General features: G+C 39.4%; 1 protein-coding gene across 1 annotated transcript in view; it reads right to left on the reverse strand.

Moving 5' to 3' along the window:
- The window catches only part of LOC140733044 (prolyl endopeptidase-like), a 169,499-nt gene that overhangs the window by 110,727 nt on the left and 37,745 nt on the right, over window positions 1-21,027 (reverse strand). The window contains exons 5-7 of the mRNA XM_073055836.1: window positions 15,224-15,433; window positions 8,075-8,196; window positions 3,193-3,298 (exon numbers count right to left, since the gene is read on the reverse strand). Of these exons, the coding sequence (XP_072911937.1) occupies window positions 3,193-3,298; window positions 8,075-8,196; window positions 15,224-15,433 (438 nt within the window). The remainder of the gene's footprint in view (window positions 1-3,192; window positions 3,299-8,074; window positions 8,197-15,223; window positions 15,434-21,027) is intronic.

Here is a 21,027-nt window from a genome sequence, read left to right on the forward strand (position 1 = left end):
TAGATCCTCAGAGATGTTGACACCCAGGAACTTGAAATTGGTCACCCTTTCCACTGCTGATTCCTGGATGAGAACAGGTTCCTTTCTGAAGTTTATAATCAGTCCTTTGGCAAAATAAATACTTGGGATTACTTGATGACGGGAGAGTCTTCAAGCTATTGCTTTTTAATGCACTAATGGTTACTGAATCAGGTGTACAAAAATGAATGAGAAATCAGCACTTTTAATTTGCAAAGTTTAGAAGAAACAGGATGTGAAAAGTATAGACAATCCCATCTTATGGCCTTTTAGTGACTGAAAATTTGCACTTACAAAATTTACAAATTATTATCCAAAATTTTGAGATAAAACACAAAATTCATTCTCACAGAATGCATCTGGTTAAAAAAGTTAATAAATAATTTTTCTTTGACCTGCACTTCTTGATGAATGCAGATAACGTGGTGCATTTTATCAGAATACAATCATTTCCCCATCCCCCATCATATAATGGGGGAGTCATCTGTATTTAAATATGGTTATGAGGAAGACTACAATATGAAGCTTACAGATGTACAGACTGCTATATATCAGTAGAGCATATACTAAATTAAAGTCTGATATGTCACACCTATTTCCTGTTAAAACAAATGAATCATATTTCTAAGTGTGAAAACAAACTCACCTAAATGTCAAGAACATACTGGTTTGAATGCTATTTAAATGCTTTTTAAATATTGTAATTGTATACACTTCTACTGCTTCCTTCATAGCTCAATTCCATTTATTCACTACTATTTTTGTGAAAAACAGTTTCCTGTCAGGTCCCTTTTAGACCTTTCTCTACTCCCTTTAAACCTATGCCCTCAAGATTTGGATGAGTGATTTTGGTAATTCACTTCACCTTTCCTCTATATACCATATTATGTTAACTAACAGCAGGGAAAATACAGGGACATAAACAGTGGCATGCAAAAGTTTGGGCACCCCTGGTCAAAATTTCTGTTACTGTGAATAGCTAAGCGAATAAAAGATTACCTGATTTCCAAAAGGCATAAAGGTAAAGATGACACATTTCTTTAATATTTTAAGCAAGATTACTTTTTTTTATTTCCATCTTTTACAGTTTCAAAATAACAAAAAAGGAAAAGGGCCCAAAGCAAAAGTTTGGGCACCCTGCATGGTCAGTACTTAGTAACACTCCCTTTCGGAAGTATCACAGCTTGTGAACACTTTCTGTAGCCAGCTAAGAGTCTTTCAATTCTTGTTTGGGGGATTTTTGCTCATTCTTCCTTGCAAAAGGCTTCTAGTTCTGTGAGATTCTTGAGCCGTCTTGCATGCTCTGCTCTTTTGAGATCTATCCACAGATTTTCGATGATGTTTAGGTCAGGGGACTGTGACGGCCATGGCAAAACCTTCAGCTTGCGCCCCTTGAGGTAGTCCACTGTGGATTTTGAGGTGTGTTTAGAATCATTATCCTGTTGTAGAAACCATCCTCTTTTCATCTCCAGCATTTTTTACAGATGGTGTGATGTTTGCTTCCAGAATTTGCTGGTATTTAATTGAATTCATTCTTCCCTCTACCAGTGAAATGTTCCCCGTGCCACTGGCTGCAACACAAGCCCAAAGCAAGATCGATCCACCCGTGCTTTACAGTTAGACAGGTGTTCTTTTCATGAAATTCTGCATCCTTTTTTCTCCAAACATACCTTTGCTCATTGCGGCCAAAAAGTTCTATTTTACCTTCATTAGTCCAGAGGACTTGTTTCCAAAATGTATCAGGCTTGTTTAGGTGTTCCTTTGCAAACTTCTGATGCTGAGTTTTGTGGTGAGGACACAGCAAAGGTTTTCTTCTGATGACTCTTCCATGAAGGTCAGATTCGTGCAGGTGTTGCTGCACAGTAGAACAGTACACCACCACTCCAGAGTCTGCTAAATCTTCCTGATGGTCTTTTGCAGTCAAACAGGGGTTTTGATTTGCCTTTCTAGCAATCCTACGAGCAGTTCTCTAGGAAAGTTTTCTTGGTCTTCCAGACCTCAACTTGACCTCCACCGTTCCTGTTAACTGCCATTTCTTAATTACATTATGAAATGAGGAAATGGCTACCTGAAAATGCTTTGCTATCTTCTTATAGCCTTCTCCTGCTTTGTGGGCATCATTTATTTTAATTTTCAGAGTGCTAGGCAGCTGCTTAGAGGAGCCCATGGCTGCTGATTGTTGGGACAAGGTTTGAGGAGTCAGGGTATTTATAAAGCGTTGAAACTTGCATCACCTGTCCTTTCCTAACAATGACTGTGAACAAGCCATAGCCCTAACAAGCTAATTAAGGTCTCAGACCTTGGTAAAGGTATCTGAGAGCTCAAATCTCTTGGGGTGTCCAAGCTTCTGCATGGAGCACCTTTCCTTTTTTTTCCCCCTAAATTCACTCTAAAATTGTACAAAACAAAAATAATACACTAATCTTACTTAAAATGTTGAAAAGAATGTTTCATCTTTAACTTTATGACTTTTGGAGATCAGTTCATCTTCCTCTCAATTAACTATTCACAGTAACAGAAATTTTGACCAGGGGTGCCCAAACATTTGCATTCCACTGTATAATGTCTCATATATCTTTTAATGATCTGAGTTCATGGACACAGGATTCACAAATAAGTCAACCTGGCTAGTATCTTGGCCTTACCAGTAATGTTTACATCTCACGAATGAAAAAAAGTTTGGTTATTTTGGCAAATTATCAAGGTACCAATAGCACCTATGTCTTGCCAGTTGTGATGCTGGAATTAACACTGGGAGATTCACTGCTTCCAAGGATAGATTTTAACAAAGAGACAATAGTGCTAAAAATACCCAGTACTACAGGCAACAGCTCTGAAGAGAGGAAGAGTTAATGTTTCAAGTGATAATGTCCATTTGTAACTTTCCTAATGAAGTATCATCTGAATGCTAATTCAGTTTCTCTCTCCAGAGGAGTCATCTGATCTTCTGAGGATTTCCATTTCTGTTCATAGTTCAGATTTCTAGCAAATCTATTTTTGCCTTCTGTAAAGAGATGATCTATTTTGACAACTTAAACTAGCTGCATTTATGAAGAAAGCAATATACCAAATCAAAAAAGCTGGGAAAAAAATCATTGCATTTGAGAAGAGAACTGCATAATTACTGATGAGGGGCCTAGATATGGCAAAGACCAAAATTCCTTTAGTATTTACCTTTAATTCCATCAGGCAACTGTTTTAGATCACAGTACCAAAGTCGATTGACTGGGTCACAACCTTCTCGAATAGACAAGAGAACATACTGCCCATCATCTGATACCTGCATTAGAGACAAAAAAAACAATGCTGAGGTTGCATTTAGTTAGTTAAATGAAACAGATCTAAAAGATTTTTCTAAAACCATTATGCCAGTTAACAAGTTAAAATCACAAATTATCTGCCAAATTAGAGATGGGCTCAAACGATGTATGTAAATAATTTAAAAATTAAGACTATCTATCCAAACAGAACCAAGCATTACTTTTAAAGTGGGGCAGATGGTTGATTCACCCAATGTCCAAAAGTAGCCTACATGATACAAAGCAACAACATATCTTTTTTGTATTTATCTTCATTGCCCTATTTAATATTTTTACCTACATCAATTCCAAATCACTATGCATTTCATGTCATTCAAAATTCAACTATTCCTCCTTCCATTTAATTGCCTGATTATGGATCATCATTTTTGATTGCTGTTCGTTGATACTTCAGAAAAAGAACACAAACAGTACTCTAATCAAGATGTACCAAAAGGTCAGAACTTTTTTCGCAAAGAGGAAAAAATGTGTCAATTTGGGTGCTATCTAAATGTCTTCACTGTGACTCAGTTGCTCTCCAGCAGGTTAATTCCTCAGGTCTAGGGAAGAGGTAAATGATTCAAGAAGAATTATTGGTTATATGAGAGAATACATTTCAGGGTTATAGCGGGAAGTAAAAGAGGGATAGGACTATGTGTCTATGCCAGCTCCAGCATAACAATGAGCTGAATAACCTTTTTTGTGTGCTGCGATAAGCATTAGGAGTATTAACATCACTCATACACAGAAGGATAACATCCTAACTGTCCCTTCTTGGAAGCACAATGCCCAACACGATGAAATATTGAGCAATACGCAGCGCTTCAATTAAGATATAAAGACATAAAATACCACTATGAAGTTTGACCAATACCTACATTATATACAAATGTTGCAAACACAAAGCTTCCACTTTTTAAATGTGGCAGTCTTTAACTAATCATATCTATCTAAATACACAATCATATTAATGTCATTTTACTATCCACAATCATGATTCGATTTGTTCAAAAAATTAGGTTTTAGTAGGGGCTGCCCCTGACTAGACTATCAAAAAGTTTCATGCAGCATCGAGTAACTCAAGAGAAATAAGCACACAGACATGCTCTTTATGCTGGTTACTGAAAGGACAAACTGATAAAAGTTACAGCAATAAACAAAATATAGCAAATCACAGTAAAATTCAAGGGGGAAAAAAACTTGTTTAACAAAACTCTTTTCCATAGATGCTGCCTGGCCTGCTGAGCTCCTCCAGCATTGTGTGTGTGTTGTTTGACAATATTTTAGATGTCATGGTACACATTGGTACTAACGACATAGATAAGGAATGACGTCCTTTAGAGTGAATATAGGGAGCTAGGTAGGAAACTAAAAAACATGACCTCAAGGGAGTAATCTCTGAAGTGCTGCTTGTGTCACTCACCAGTGAGGGTAAGAATAGGATGATTTGGCAGATGTTTACGTGGCTGAAGAGTTGTTGCAGGGGCAGAGTTTCAGATTTATGGATCATTGGGATCTCTTCTGTGGAAGATATGACATGTACAAAAAGAGGCGGGTGCACCTGAACTCGAGGGGGCAGGTTTGCTAGAGCTGTTGGGGAAGGCTTAAATTAGGTTAACGGGGATGGGAACGAGATGACAGGTCAGAGGATGGAGCAGCTGGTGTAATGGTAGATGCAACACGTAGAGACTGTGAGGAAGGATAGGCATAAATGAAGTCAGCTGAATGGGTGGAAATGTGTCCATTTTAATGTGAGAAGTATCAGGAACAAGAGTGATGAACTTAGATCGTGGAACACTATGGAAGCAGTAGGTTGCGGCCATTACAAGGACTTGGTTGTCACAAAGGCAGGTTTGGCTGTTGGGTATTCCAGGGTTTAGGAGAAGGAGGGAGGTAAAGATGTGGGGGTAGTGGCACTGCTAATCAGGGATAGTATCACAGCTGCAGAAAGGAGGATGTTGTGAAGGGATTTTCCAGCAAACCAGTATGGGTGGAAGTTAGAAACAGGAATGAAGCAATCATTCTTTTAGGAGTATTCTATAGACAGCCCAGCCCCCACAATCGCAACAGAGACACCGAGGAGCAGTTTGAGGGGCAAGTTTTGAAAATGTGCAAAAATAAATCAATTGCTGTCATAGGTGACTTCAACTTCCCTAACATTGACTGACGTCTCCTTAGGTCGAAAGGTTTAGATAGGGTAGAAACTGCTGGGTGTGTTCACCTAGGAGTTCTGACACTATGTGGACAGGCCAAATATAGCAGACATTATATGGATCTGCTACTAGGCAATGAACCTGGTCAGGTGATAAATCTCTCTGGGGATCAGCATTTCAGAGACAGTAACCACAACAGCCTGACCTTTACCATAGCCACGTGCAGGGCTAGGAGCAGAGAGTATGAAAAATTATTTAATTGGGGAGAGTGAATTATTATGTTATTAGGCAGGAACTTGTGAGTGTAAATTGGAAACATTTGTACTCATGGAAATGAACAATGCAAATGTGCAGGTTGCTTAGGGGCCACTTGCATGGGGTTCTGGATAAGTTGGTCCCATTGAGGCAGGGAAAGGATTGCAGGGTGAAGAAATCATGGTAAACAAGAGATGAGGAACATCTAGTCAAGAGGAAGAAAGCTTACTTAAGGTTTAAGAAGCAAGGATCAGACATGGCTCTAGAGTTCTAAGCTAGCCAGGAAAGAGCTTACGAAGGGATTTATGAGAGCATAAGGCGGCCTTGACAAATAGGATTAAGGATAATTCCAAGGTGTTCTACATGTATTTAAAAAACAGGAGGATGACTGGAGTGAGGGTACGACTGATCAGGAATAAAAAGAAGAAACATGCCTGGAGTCAGAGGAGGTTGGGGAGTTCCTTAATGAATACTTTGCTTTGGTATTCACCAGTGAGAGGTATTTTTACAGCACAGAACAGTTTAATATGCTGTTACATGTCAACATGAGGAAAGAGGATGCGTTGAAACTTTAAAACAGGGTTTCTCAACTGGGGTTCTGCGAGGGAACATGATTTTAAAAAAATAAACATTGTTTTCTGAATTTCACGCGATGCTAGCACTTGCAGTGGTGGGCAGTGACCAAGCAGCCCTGTTAGCTGTAGATATATATTTTTATTTTTATTTTTTACAAGCAGGGGTTCCCCGAGACCTGAAAATTATTTCAAGGGTTCCTCCAGGATAAAAAAGTCGAAAAAGGCTGTTTTAGAACATCATTAAGATAGACAAGTCATCGAGTCAGAATGGGATATACTCTAGGGTACTAGAGAAAGTGAAGGAAGAAATTACTGCGCCTTTGACAATGATCTTTGCATCCTCACTGGCCAGAAGAGTAGTACCAGAAGTTTGGAGGGTGGCAAACATCATTCTTTTCTCCAACAAAGCTCATGGGAATTTATAGACTAGTGAGTCTTACTTCAGTGGTCATCAAGCTATTGGAGAGGATTGAAGAGAAACTTACTTATGAGTTTCTGGAGAAACATGGTCTGATGAGGGATAGTGAGCATGTGTTTGTGAGGGGCAGGTTGTGCTTCACGAACTTGACTGACTTCTTCAAGGCAGTGACAAAACATGTTGATGAAGGTAGAGCAATGGACGTGGTGTGTATGGATTTTACTGAGGTGTTCAACAAGGTTCCCCAAGTCAGAAGGCAAGTTCCAGAGAAACTTGTCTGTGTGGATTCAGAATGGGCTTGCCATAGACGGCAGAGGGTGACTGTAGATGGAGCGTACTCTTCCTCGAGGTTGGTGTCCAGTGGAGTTCTGTCGCTCTGGGATCCCTGCTCTTTCTGACTTTTATAAATGACTTGGATGAAGAAGTCGAAGGGGGGGTTAGTAAGCTTGAAGATGATAGTGATTGGTGGTGATGTGGATTAGCGTAGAAGGTTGTTGTACGTTACAACAGGACGTTGGTAGGATGCAGAACTGGGCTGAGGAGTGCCTGATAGAATTCAACCTGCACAAGTGTGAAGTGATTCACTTTGGAAGGTTGAACTTGACGGCAGAATAGTAGGATTCTCACCAATGTGGAGAAACAGAGGGATCCTGGGGTCCACGTCCATAGATCCCTCAAAGTTGCCACATATGTTGATAGGGTGGTTAAGAAAGTGATAAGTACATTGGCTTTCATTAACTGGGGATTTTGTGCTCAAGAGTCGTGAGGTAATGTGCAGCTCTATAAATCTCTGGTTAGACCACACTTGAGGTATTGTGTTCAGTTCTGGTCCTCTCTTTATAGAAAGCATGTGGGAGCTTTACAGATGGTGCAGAGGAAATTTAACAAAATGCTGCTTGGATTAGAGAACATGTCTCATTAGAATAAGTTGAGCAAGCTAGGGCATTTTGCTTTGGAGCAAAGGAGAATGAGAGATGACTTAAGAAGTGTACAAGATGATAAGAGGCACAGATACAGTGGACAGCCAGCATCTTTTTCCCCAGGCTGATACAAGAGGGCATAATTTTATGTTGATTGGAGGAAAATATAGAGGAGATGTCAGAGGTAGTTTTATTTTTTTTTTTTAAAAACAGAGGGATAGGTGCACAGAACATGTTGCCAGAGGTGGTGGTAGAGGCAGATACATTAGTGTCATTTAGGACACTCTTAGATCGACACATGGATGAAATAAAAATGGATGGCTATGTGGGAGGGAAGCATTAGATTTATCTTGGAATCTTGGAGTAGTTTAAATAGTTGGCACAACATTGTGGGCCAAAGAGCAGGTACTGTGCTGTACTTTGGATGTGCTAATACCTCAGCTCCACCCATCCATTTTGGATTGTCTGGAAATTCAGCACATAATATATCTTCAGACTGTTGAAATCCCAGCTTGTGGTAGTACAATTTCTGGTGGAGGTTCACAGAAGTTTCAGTACCTGATAAGGAATGACAAAAAATGAGGTTGTGTCATTTTCATACTTTAAAATCAATCAGTCTCAGAATCAGGTTTATTATCACCGGCATGTGACGTGAAATTTGTTAACTTAGCAAGCTCATGCAAAACAATCTGTTTACCCATAACAGAAAAGTAAAATAACCACCATATTTTAAAAAGACTGAGAAGGATAGTGCAAAAGAACAAATAATTACATGAAAACATTAGTATTAAAAAACTAGCACATTAATCAATTGCGATTAATCTTGTTCATCTTTGCAGGGGAAGGATTTGTTCAACACTTAGAGATAGCTTGTAGATTTGTATGTTGGATGGAGTTAGTTTAATAGCTGAATTGTCCATACCCAGAATATGCTTGAGTTGGATGTACCAATGACAACGTTGATCAACTTCTGCCATGTTACAAGATGAGGCATGTCTACCAATTGACCATCAAAAAATTGAAATGACAGACTTGCATTTCCAAAAGGGACAAGAAAACAATGATGAAAATCAGTTTTCCTTACTGAGAGTTAATAACCCTGTTTCCACAGTTTAACTAAATGGCCCTCATCTTAAAATTACATGGGTTTCCTGTAGGTGGTCTCATTTCTTTGCAAACCCCCAAACCATTACGATTGTTAGGTTAAATGGCCACAGTAAATTGACCCTAGAATGCATGCGAGTGGTGAATCCAGGGAGTGGGGAATACGTTGCTGAAAATATGGGAGAATAAAGTAGGATTAATGTAAATGGGTGCTTGATAAGAGGTATGGATGTATTGTGCTGAAGTGGTCCTTTACTGTGTTGTGTCGGTACTAGATTATGAAAACTAGTTTCAGGTTGGTCTACTAAGGTGTAGGATATTGGAGTGGGGGATTTGATCAGTTTTGAATTGTTAAAAGGATCATGAGGAAATATAGAAATTATTTCCACTGATTTAGGAAATTAAGATATGATCAAAACACATGCAACCTACATTCAATGCTGACCTCTAGTCTCTGCAGGTTTTCTCTGTGACTGCCTTAGGCAGATGGCAGGAGAATCAGATAAGAGAAATTGGGTCAAACAATGGGCCAAATGGCGCCGTTTTGAGGTAAAAATGAGCAAATATTAACAATTTCCTTTCTCACAATTTTGATTCTTTGCACAAAGTGCAAGTGGTTCACCAAGGAGTTGATGACTCTCGAATCTGCAAGGGATCATGCCTGCAGGTCTGGAAATAGCAGTTCAATAAAGCCCTGAAAGTGGCAAAAGTCACTTAAAAGGATCGGCTGGAGAGACACTTCAACAATGATACCCAGGCATTCTGGAGTTCCCTGCAAAAGTCTTACCAACTTCAAACAGAAGTGCTCCCAAGTCTCTCCCTCCCCTACCTTGGCCAATCAGATCAATCAGTTTTATTGTTGTGTTGAAAAAGACTATCACCATCTAGCTGTTCTCATTTCCCTTGATCCTAATGTGCTGAGCCCCTACCTCACCCCTCCCTTTCACAACCACTCCAATGTCACCATCCCCCATTCACTTCCTTCAGCTTCCCTCTCTTCCCCCTCCCTCCATCCCACCCTATATTTTCTGTGAGGCAAGACGACTTTCACAAACTATTTGGAAAAGAGAACATTAGGAAAGCTGCAGTCTGTGATGGTGTCTCACCTGGTACTCTAAGGCACTGTGTGGATCAGCTAGCACTTGCCATTACTGAGATATTTCACACCTCCTTGCAATTATGCAGGATTCTGGACTGCTTTAAGGTTCCTACAATCATTCCAGTTCTCGAGAAAGACAAGATCACAGGACTTGATTATAAGCCAATCGCTCTGACTTCAGTAGTTATGAAAACCTTTGAATGTCTGATATTGGTCTACCTTAAGTCCATTACTGATCCTCTTCATAACCTGCTAGTTTGCTTTTAGAGCAAAGCGCTTGGTTGAGGATGGAGTTAACTTGTGTCTTCTTTACATTCTTCAACATTTGGACTTCGCCCAACACCTATGTGAGGATCTGTTTTGTGGATTTTAGCTCCACCCTCAACACTATTTTTCTGGAGTTACTCCACAGGAAGCTAACCAGCTACTTGTACCCTACAGTGTCTGCCAGTGGATTACAAACTTCCTGACAGGAAGGAAGCAGTGTGTCAGGCTGGGCTCCTACTTGTCAATCCAATGTGTATAAGCACAGGCTCTCCCCAGGGCTGTGTTCTTTCACCCTTTCCTGTTCTCACTTTATAAAAATAACTGTACCTCCACAAATTCATTAAATCCGAAAGTTCGCAGATGGCACAACTGCAGTTGGTCTCATTTTTAATAATGATGTGACCTGCTACCAAAGAACAGCATAGTGTGCTCATAACAACTTGGAACTTAATGCTGTCAATACAGCGGAAATGAGGATTGATTCTGCTGACACCTCTCCACCTTACCCCTGAAATGAATGGTGAGGCAGTGTTTGCGGTTGAGCCATTCGAATTCCAGGGGACAACCAGTAGCAATACATTGAAGTGGGACAAGCACATTACGTTCATCACTGGGAAAACCCAGCAGAGATTATATTTTCTACGACAGCATAGGAAATTTAACATCTCAAGAGCGCATCCTGATAAACTTTTACTCAGAAATCATTAAGCATGTTGTGACCACCTCTATCACCGTTTGGCTCCTCACCACCTCCTCCCTCTCCAAGTCCAGGTTGCAGTGAGTAGTTCGCTCACTGGAGATCGTTGGATTTCAGGTACCAACATTAGAAAACCTGTTCGTGGCCAGAAGGAAGTAAAGAGCTAAAAAAATATATTACTGCCAACTCAACCCACCCTAGCAGTCATTTATTCACCAAATTGCCATCAATTGCTACAAGTCCATCACCACCAGGATTACACGTCATCTACGAAGCTTCTTTCCTGTAGCTATCCAGCTTCTCAACAAAACTCACTCAGGTGTAATCCCTAACTACCCCTTCACAACATCCATTAAATAGTCTATCTGCTCTCCTTGTTCTGTTGATAATTATTTAATTGTTTATATGTTCACATTTATTGAAGTTTGATTATTGATATTTGTGCATGTGACTGTTCTGATTGTGGACTGCTCATGGCTGTTTGCACTATTATCTTATAAATTGTTGGTTGTTTTTGTGTTGTCTGTTATGGCATGGTTGAGTGTTTGGCACCGAACCATAATCTATTCTGGTATGCTTCATATACTGACAATACAGTGATTCTGCTAAGAAAACAATTCGTAATGCAATCAAAATACTGGAGAAATCTTATGTGTGTTGCTCAAGCCTTTTCAGCATCTGCAGAATCTCTTCTGTTCTCTCCTTTGGGTGTACCTGTAGAAGACATACATATATATGCACACTTGCTCATTAACTGTGCTTTCCAAAGGTCTCCCAATCTCAGATTTCTACCAATGTCAGCATTTGGTAGGACCAACCAGGGTAGGTCTTACAGAAAATGGTAGGGCACTGAGGTGTGGGCTAGAACAAAGGGATCTGGGAATACAGGTCTATAAATCATTTAAAGTGGTGACACATTGATGGGGCTGTAAAGAAAGCTTTCGGCACATTGGCCTTCATAAATCAAAGTACTGAGTTCAGGAGATGGGATGTTATGTTGAAGTTGAGTAAGACTTTTGGTGAGGCCTGATTTATTCATTTGAGACACTTCCTAAACAATGCCCAGCAAACCCCCAATTTAATACGAGCCTAATCACAGGCAATTTACATTGACCAATTAACCTACCAACATGTACATCTTTGGACCGTGGGAGGAAACCAGAGGAAATCCAGGCGACCACGGGAAGAATGTACAAACTCCTTACAGACAGCAGTGAGAACTGAACCCGGGTCACCTGTACAGTAAAGCATTGTGCTAACCACTACACTACTGTGACGCCCCAATTTGGAGTGTTGTGTGTAGTTTTGGTCTCTTATCTACAGGAAAGATGTAAGGTTGAAAGAGCACAGAAAAAAAATTGCAAGCATGTTGCAGGGTCTGGAGGACCAGAGTTGCATGGAAAAATTGAATAGGTTAGGACTTTATTCTTGGAATGTAGAAATTTGAGGGAAGATTGGAGAGAAGTATACAAAATTATGAGGGATACAGACAGAGTAAGTGCAAGCAGGCATTTTCTACTGAGGTTGGGTGAGACTTCATCTAAAGGTGATGGGTTAAAGGTGGAGTGGTGAAAAACTTAAGGGGAACATGAGGGGGATCTTCTTCACTCAGAGGGGGGTTTAAATGTGGAATGAGCTGCCAGTGCAAGTGGTGCATGTGAGCTCAATTTCAACACTTCTGTGAAATTTGGGTAGGTACATAGAAGATAGGGGTATGGAGGGCTACAGTTCTGCTGTTGGTCGATGGGAGAAGGCAGTTAAAATGGTTCAGCATGGAATAAGTGGGCTGAAGGGTCTGTTTCTGTCCTGTACTTTTCTAATACTCTGTGACTCTCTTTTCAAAATAACAGTTAATATCTTCCATCTAAGATTGCATCTATTTATAAAACAGGCACTATACATTAAAAAAAAACACAAGAAATGTACCCATTCCTGTGGGTTTTATTCACACTTATAAAAAAGCTTTCTTGAAAAGGACCTCAAAATAAAAAAAAAGACCCACTGCGGGAAAAAAAATTGGTTTTCACCATCTTATAATTTCCAAAGAAAATTGCACAGGTACTTCATCATTGCAACTTTAAAATATAGGCTTTATACTTATTAGGTAGATTTGTATTCTCCAACAATGAGATCAGTTGGAATGGGAGTGACTGTTCATTGTATCTTAACAGATTTCACTACATTGCCACTATTTCTATTCAGCTGATACCATAGAAAGTACAGTCTATTGTATAACAATGTAGACAAGTATAGAATTTAAACTCTTTGGCCACTTTATTAGGTACACGTGTACAGCTGTTTGCCAGTGTAACTATCACATGGTGGCAACTCAATGAATAAAAGCATGTAGATATGGTCAAGAGGTTCAGTTCTTGTTCAGACAACTGATTTAATTAACTCTGACAGTGGAATGATTGTTGGTGCCAGATGGGGTGGTTGGACTATCTCAGAAACTGGTACTTTCACACACAACAGCCTCCAGAGTTTCCAGACAATCGTGTGAGAAATATAAAATATCCAGGGAGCAGCAGTTCTGTGGGTGAAAACGTCTTGTTAATGAAAGGTCAGAGAAGAATGGCCAGACTGGTTCAAGCTGACAGTAATACTGACATTAAAAAACTGGTTTGCAGAACAGCTTCTCAAGTTGCACAACACATTGAACCTTGAAGTGGATGGGCTACAGCAGAAGACCACACTGGGTTCCAAGGTATACCTAATGCAGTGGCCACTGACTGTATGCTCTATACTCGACTACAAAACATTAAGAGAAAATCTGCAGATACCAGAAATCCAAGAAATGCACACAAACAGGGAGGGGTCAATAAAAGTCAGAAACAGGGAGGGATCAATAACTTTACTCGAAATTTTTATAGACCCACCCACCCCCAATAGTAACAGAGACACTGAGGAGCAGATAGGGAGGCAGAGTTTGGAACGGTGCAATAATAATAGGGCTGTTGTGATGGGAGATTTTAACTTCCCTAATATTGACTGGCATCTCCTTAGAGCAAGGGGTTTAGATGGGGTGGAGTTTATTAGGTGTGTTCAGGAAGGTTTCCCAACACAATATATAGATATGCCAACTACTGGAGAGGCTACACTTGTTCTGATATTGGGAAATGAACTTGGTCAGGTGTCAGACCTCTCAGTGGGAGAGCATTTTGGAGGTACCGATCATAACTCTATCTCTTTCACCATAGGGCTGGAGAGGGATAGGAGCAGACAATTTGGGAAAACATTTAATTGGGGTAGGAGGAAATACGATGCTATTAGGCAAGAACTTGGGAGCAGATGTTCTCAGGGAAATGCACGGCAGAAATGCAGCAAACATTCAGGGAAAATTTGAAGGGTGTTCTGCATAGGCATGTTCCATTGAGGCACAGAAAGAATGGTAGAGTAAAAGAACCATAGTTTACAAAGGATGGAGAAAATCTAAAAGAAAAACTCACAAAAGGTTCAAGAAACTAGCTACTGTTGGAGCTCCAGAAAATCACAAGGGTGCCAGGAAGGAGCTCAAGAATGAAATTAGGAGATCTGGAAGGGGCCATGAGAAGGCCATGACAAGCAGAATTAAGGAAAACCCCGCAGGTTGACAGTGTTGTTAAGAAGGTGTGTGGCGTGTTGGCCTTCGTCAACCGTGGGATTGAGTTCAAGAGCTGTAAGGTAATGTTAAAGCTATACAAGGCCTGAGTTAGACCTCACTTGGAGTACTGTGTTCATTTGTGGTCACCTCACTACAGGAAGGATGTGGACACTATAGAGAGTGCAGAGGAGATTTCCAAGGGTGCTGCCTGGATTGGAGAGCATGCCTTATGAGAATAGGTTGAGTGAACTTGACCTTTTCTCCTTGGAGCGACGGAGGATGAGAGGTGTACAAGATGATGAGAGGCGTACAAGATGATGAGAGGCATTAATCTTGTGGATAGCCGGAGGCTTTTTCCTAGGCTGAATTGGCTAACATGAGCGGGCACAGCTTTAAGGTGCTTGGAAGAAGGTACAAGGGGGATGTCAGAAGTACATTTTTCTCCACAGAGTGCCTGGAATGCACTGCCAGCAATGGTGGCAGAGGTGGATACAACAGGGTCTTTTAAGAGACTCTTAGATAGGTACATAGAGCTTAGAAAAATAGAAGGCTATGTGGTAGGGAAATTCTAGGCAGTTTCTAGAATAGGCTACATGGTCGGCACAACATTGTGGGCCGAAGAGCCTGTAATGTGCTATATCTATATAAAATGCTGGAGGAACTAAGCTGGCCAGGCAGCACCTGTGGAAAAAAGTAGTCAATGTTTCGGGCTGAGACCTTTGAAATGCTGACTCTACTTTTTCCCCTCATAGATGCTGCCTGGCCTGCTGAGTTCCTCCAGCATCTTGTGTGTGTTTCTAGTTTTCAATATTGGTTTCAAAAGAAGTCGCCTTACCATCACTTTTTCCATCTTGCTTCAAGTAACAATTATAAAATATTCCCTTCGCATCATGGGTCCAGGCCATGCAGCTGAATTTCACTCGCTCCAAAGTATCTGAAAGTTCTGTAGCACCATCAACTTTTAAGAATTTAATCATTACCCAATCTGATCCACTTGTACTTAGTCCATATGCAAAGTATTCACCATCTTCAGTGAATGCATAACCTGTAATCAGAAGTAAATGGAATAATTGAAACAAATATGTTTTTAAAAAAGACATGTTCAAAATTTGTGCACAAGAAATCCTCAGAAAAGATCAATCAAGTCAATGTATCATTAGGCACTTTTCCTTGCACCTGTTTAGTTTCAACTATACAAGCACTTGTAAACTCTTTGACGTCTGTCAAACAGACATTCACAATAACCATAGTTTGCTGACTTTATAGCGATGGTCACAAAACACCTCAGTTTGCAGTTAACTCTTGCACATAACTGGCAGAGTTACTTGACATTGTACAAAACAGAGCATTAGCTGATTTTTGCTCATTATTTCCTGCTCTCCACACCTCCAACTCCCCACACACATGCCACGGGAGTTGAAAGGATGCACAGCAACTCCAACCTGCTCAAAGTAATTCTATTCATAGGCACCAAAGAACAAGAGAACTGAAACCAAGTTCAAAAATGTCTATAAAGATCATATTAGCAACAATTCTTAAGAACAACTTTTACAACTTTTTTTTTTACAACTTTAGCAATTTCATGAATACAACTTAGCAGATGAACAACTCTGCAAAGAGAAATGGTTCTTTCAAAAGTTCTTGGTTTAAGAGTTTTTCAATGAATTCTAATTAAAAATATTTTGATGATTCCAAAATTAATCAAATGAAAATTGTCAGGCAAAGCTGCAAGGAAAGAGTTAATTGTGATTCCTCATTGGTATATGCCAAAGAAAGATGCAAGCTGAAAGACAAGATGGTGTCAGCTTGGAATGTGGTGATAGTCTGGAGATGAGGACGAGTGCACATCACCAAGATGAGATAATGAAGACCGTTTTCCTCCTTACAGACCTGTTGTCTCTGTTTCCCTGTATTAGGTGTCTGGACTGAAGTTTGTAAGAGATAAGGAGATACCACCAAGGGATTTGAACAGTGATAATTATGTTTGAAGGAATCTTAGGGGCGGAAGGAGAGGCTCATCTTAGGCTTGGTTATGACTGGTGCTAGTGCTATGAGTTGGAGACAGTGAAAAATAGTTGCAGAGAGAAAAGGCTGTGTGACAGGTTGTCGGATCTGTAGACATTGTAGAGATGAGCTTATTAAGTGTGAATGATAAATATTTTCTTTTCTGCTTTACTCATTTGTTGTCATTAGTTTTTCTTTCTGCATTGCATTTGTGCTAGTTCTTAAAAAAGTATTCATTGTGACCTTAGTGTTTATTGTGCAGTGCTTCTCTTTGTTTGCAAATACACATGTGAATACTCTGAGGTGAATCGGAAAGAACACATAACAAATTTTAAAATAATTTTTGTTACAACAAAAGGCTAACAAATCAATTAAATCCTGTGCACTCAAAATCTTGAAAATTTTCCAATCATCCTCTGACTTCCTGTTTGCCATTTGGTTTACTTGGACCATCAGCTTTTTCCCCTCACTTGCTTTTTTTAAAAAAAATATATGTATACAAGGTTCATCTGCTTCTCTAACATGGAACAAGTGTACTTTCATATTCTTATATAAAAGAACCACTAAATGACATTTATCACCCACTTCTCATCAACTGAGTCCACAAGCTTTACATTCTTTGAGTACCTTCTTCACAATTATCCACACTGATATATTTGGCAGGGAACCAGGCATTTTATTAACCAAACTGAGAGACTACCTTTTACTCTTATATTGCTTCACCTAATCCCTGTTTGCTCTGCCATTCTTCAAGTTCACTGTGCAATATCATCCCATGACCAAAAACAAACACTGGAAATAGTGAAGACAGAGCATCATTCCTGGGGATACGCCATTATCCCTATTTCAACCAAATTTAAAACATCAGCACTTCCTTCCCTGTTGTGCAACTACATTTCTCACTACACAATTGAACATTTCAGTTAGATGTTCCTAAAAGACACAAAACAATATGGTCTGAATAATATATAAAGGTCACATTAGACCTTAATCTCAAGTTTTTAGACATGGTGCAATTATTTTTAAATAATTATGTATTAATAAACTGATCCTCTGTCTCAAAATTAATACAAGTAATTAATACAAAATTAATAATTGTATGTTCACCAAACAAAACTAGAGGACTAAGTTACTGATTTGGCCTATGACAGTGGTGTCATCAGCAAACTTGAGTATGGCATTGGAGCTGTACATAGCCACATAATCATAGGTATAAAGCTAGTCGAGCGGAGGGCTAAACTCACAGCCCTGTGTGCACCTGTGATGATGGAGATCGTGGAGGAGACAAAGAAATCACTAACATGAATATTTTCATTTTTCAATGGCTGAATCAAAGAACTGAAGCAACTCTGCTTAGATACTTATAAAAAAATGGCTCTCAAATGTTGTATTAATTGGGTTTGATTGGACAATCACTTAAGGTAATGAAGAGCTGCAGAATTGGAGGCAGAGTGCATTTTTGCACCACTGAGGTTAATTTTCAAGACTATATACGGTTGACTTGCTGCACTTATGAACTCTCATCATCACATTTGGCATAAATTTCTCACCATGCATATTAATAACTCTGAAGGAGGAATAGAATTAGAAACGTGCAGATGGTATCAAATATGGAAGAACAGCAAGTCTTGTAAACAGGAAGAGGTTATAACAACTATGGAAGAACACTACATAGGTGTCTCTATACAGAGTCAAAAAACATTCAACTGTCAGAGTTCCATTTGCTTTTTTATCCCAGGGTGTTCAAAATGAGTCAGATGAAATTTGATTTCTATTTCTACAAGTTTAGAAGGGTGTCTATTTGAGGTTGCTCAAATTGAGGAACCAATACCTATGGAGTGGTGCCCAAGTTGGGATACCTGTTCAATAGCAAGCTAATATTATAGTTACTTTCCAATACTCGAGATCAGTGGTTCCCAATCTTTTCTCGGCTTACCACCCTTGGGCTCCAAGACCACATCCCAGCATTCCCTCTCCCTTTCCAGCTGTTACATAAAACCTACAACAAATTTTGATACACGATGCAGGGTGAAAGAAAACAGGAACTGCAAATACAGAGCCGTGAAAAATAATTGCAAAAAATATTCAAATCTACTTTATTTAAAGCTACAAATAGGATCATTTCTTTATTTAATTATAGATAATTTTATTTAATTAAAAACAATTTTCATTAATTTTAGAGCGTAAATTAACAAGTTTAGAGCCAACCTTACAACGGTTCACTACTTCATTGCTTTTTCACCTTTTAGAGAGATGGATGTGCTTGGTGCAGTGATATCAGCTTCTCAACATCAGGCTGACTGTCACTCAGAAGGGGGCTCAGATCCCCACGTTCAGTAGTTTGCTGTCTGTTTCATTATGTTGAAAGAAGTTGGGTGACCACACTGAAACCAAGCTCCACTAAATATGAAGTTGGAAAGGCAATAAAGAAAATCTTGACCTTTTCCCACAGTGCAGGATAGCATTCAGAGATTTCTTTCTGCAACCAAAAGTCTTGATATGATTCTTAGAACTTTGGCTTCAGCTCAAAGTAATTTTGTAGCAAAAACAGTTCTTCTTCCATCCTTCCTGTTAGTTCCTCATCACGTGTTCAGGAATGGGTTTTACCAAATCTGGAATTTGGATCAAGAGAAGATCCTGAAATCTCACTGACATGTCTTTCTTTTTGCAGCTCACCCAAGTGGGCACAGTATACTTGAAGATCATCTGGTATTTTCCCTTCCTATTCCAATGGAAAATGGAAAAGGTCATAATGGCGAATGTTGCATTTAAGTACAGTTAACTTGGGACAGAAATGTTGAGTTGACTGATTTGACTTTGATACGATTTACATTATTTCCTTGCAATTGAAGATTTAATTAAACTTTGCAAATAATTCTGACAAATAAGCAATGTCATGCCTAATATTCTTGAGTTGATTACTGAATTAAGCATTTGATCCTTCAAAGAATTCCATCAGCTTCATAAAATGCATGAAGGCGTCTCAGGTAGCTTCCTTTGAGAGCTATTTGAACTCTGTGCAACAACAGCAAGCACTCTAACTGTTCATCACTCTCAATACAAAGCTCTCGAAATAGTCAAGAATTGAGAGCATAAGACTTGATTTTATTTACCACTGTGATAACAGTATTTAATGATTTGTCCAGTTGATCACTTAGGTTCTTTGTGACAAGATGCTGTCTGTAAGTTACACAGTGGATGATGAACATGTTAGTTACAGCTTTTTTCAAGAAAGTAACAATTCCACAGTGACGTCTTATCATTGATGGTGCCCATCTATTGCACAAGCAAGAATGCTGGCAAGCAGGGTGTCCTTCTCTGAAAAATTGTTCAACAACCTGAAATAGTGACTCCACCTTCATATCTGTTTTTAGTCCCCTTGCAAATAACAACTCTTCAACTATGCTTTCTTATTTTATTAAGGAATCGTAACCACGAAGCAAAGATTTGTTGTCTGGCAAAGTTCACCCATCCAAGTGCAGAGCACATTCTGTTGTCCAAAGTACGTTTGCTCTGTTGAGCAAAGTAGATTGCATAATATGTTTTCGTCTTTGAACAGAGCTGTTGTTCAGTGGAATGGCTTCAATTATTTGGTCTGGTGACTTGTGCAAAACTGTATTCAGAACCTCCCTTACTGCTGGCAGAATTAGTTCTTCTCCAATTGTATGGGGTTTTCCAGATTTAACAATTAGAAATGAAATGCTGTATGAAGCAAGCAAACCATCAATGCTTTGTTGTGAAATGCTGGCAAACATGTTTTGAAATGCTTCACATTTCTGAAAGCTTTCATGAGGTGACTCAAAATAGGCCAAGTTCTTGTTTGCTTTATCAGACTGTATTCTCTTCAAGTGTTCAAGGAGGTCAAATGTGGTCAAGACCATTCAGAAGGGCAGTTTCTGAACTTTATCCCATTGAACGGGCAAACCCTAATTCATAGGAATTGTATCACTGCATGATTAGAGTATGAGAATCGTTAACACTGTACTACAGTAGTGAACAACAATAATGCGTGGGCTGGCCTGGAAATAATAATCTCTTCATCCAAATTTCTCATCTGCTAAATACAGAAGTGTCACATTGCTTTTCAACAACTCTAATGCGGTTTGAGCAAAGTATAAAACAATGGTGGATCAGCAAGAGATGAGCTGATTACATGATCATTGTTATTAATTATGAGGCACTGAGGATCACATGCTTAAAAGTAATTCATTTCTTAAATTATGTCTATAATCCCTCAGGCGACTCCCTTAACCTTTATCGCCTCATTACAAACTCCCATCTCCCACCTTTGGGAACCAATGTTCTCGATGCTTTATTAATTATTCACTTCATGATAGAACTAGCAGTATTTACTAATAGAACTAGCAAATGCTGGTTTTTGCCAGAGAAGGTGATAAGACATAGGCGCAGGATTAGGCTATTCGGCCCATTGGACTGCCCTGCCATTCTATCATGGCTAATTTATTACCTCTCTCAACCCCATTTTCCTTCCTTCTTCCCATAACCTTTGACGCCCTGACTAATCAAGAGCTCATCAACCTTCGCTTTAAATATACCCAAAGACTTGGCCTTCACAGTCATCTCTGGCAATGTGTTCCATAGATTCGCCATCTTCTGGTTGAAGAAATTCCTCCT

The sequence above is a fragment of the Hemitrygon akajei genome, chromosome 9 (genome assembly GCF_048418815.1).
Source record: "Hemitrygon akajei chromosome 9, sHemAka1.3, whole genome shotgun sequence".
In the NCBI taxonomy this organism is placed as follows: Eukaryota; Metazoa; Chordata; class Chondrichthyes; order Myliobatiformes; family Dasyatidae; genus Hemitrygon; species Hemitrygon akajei.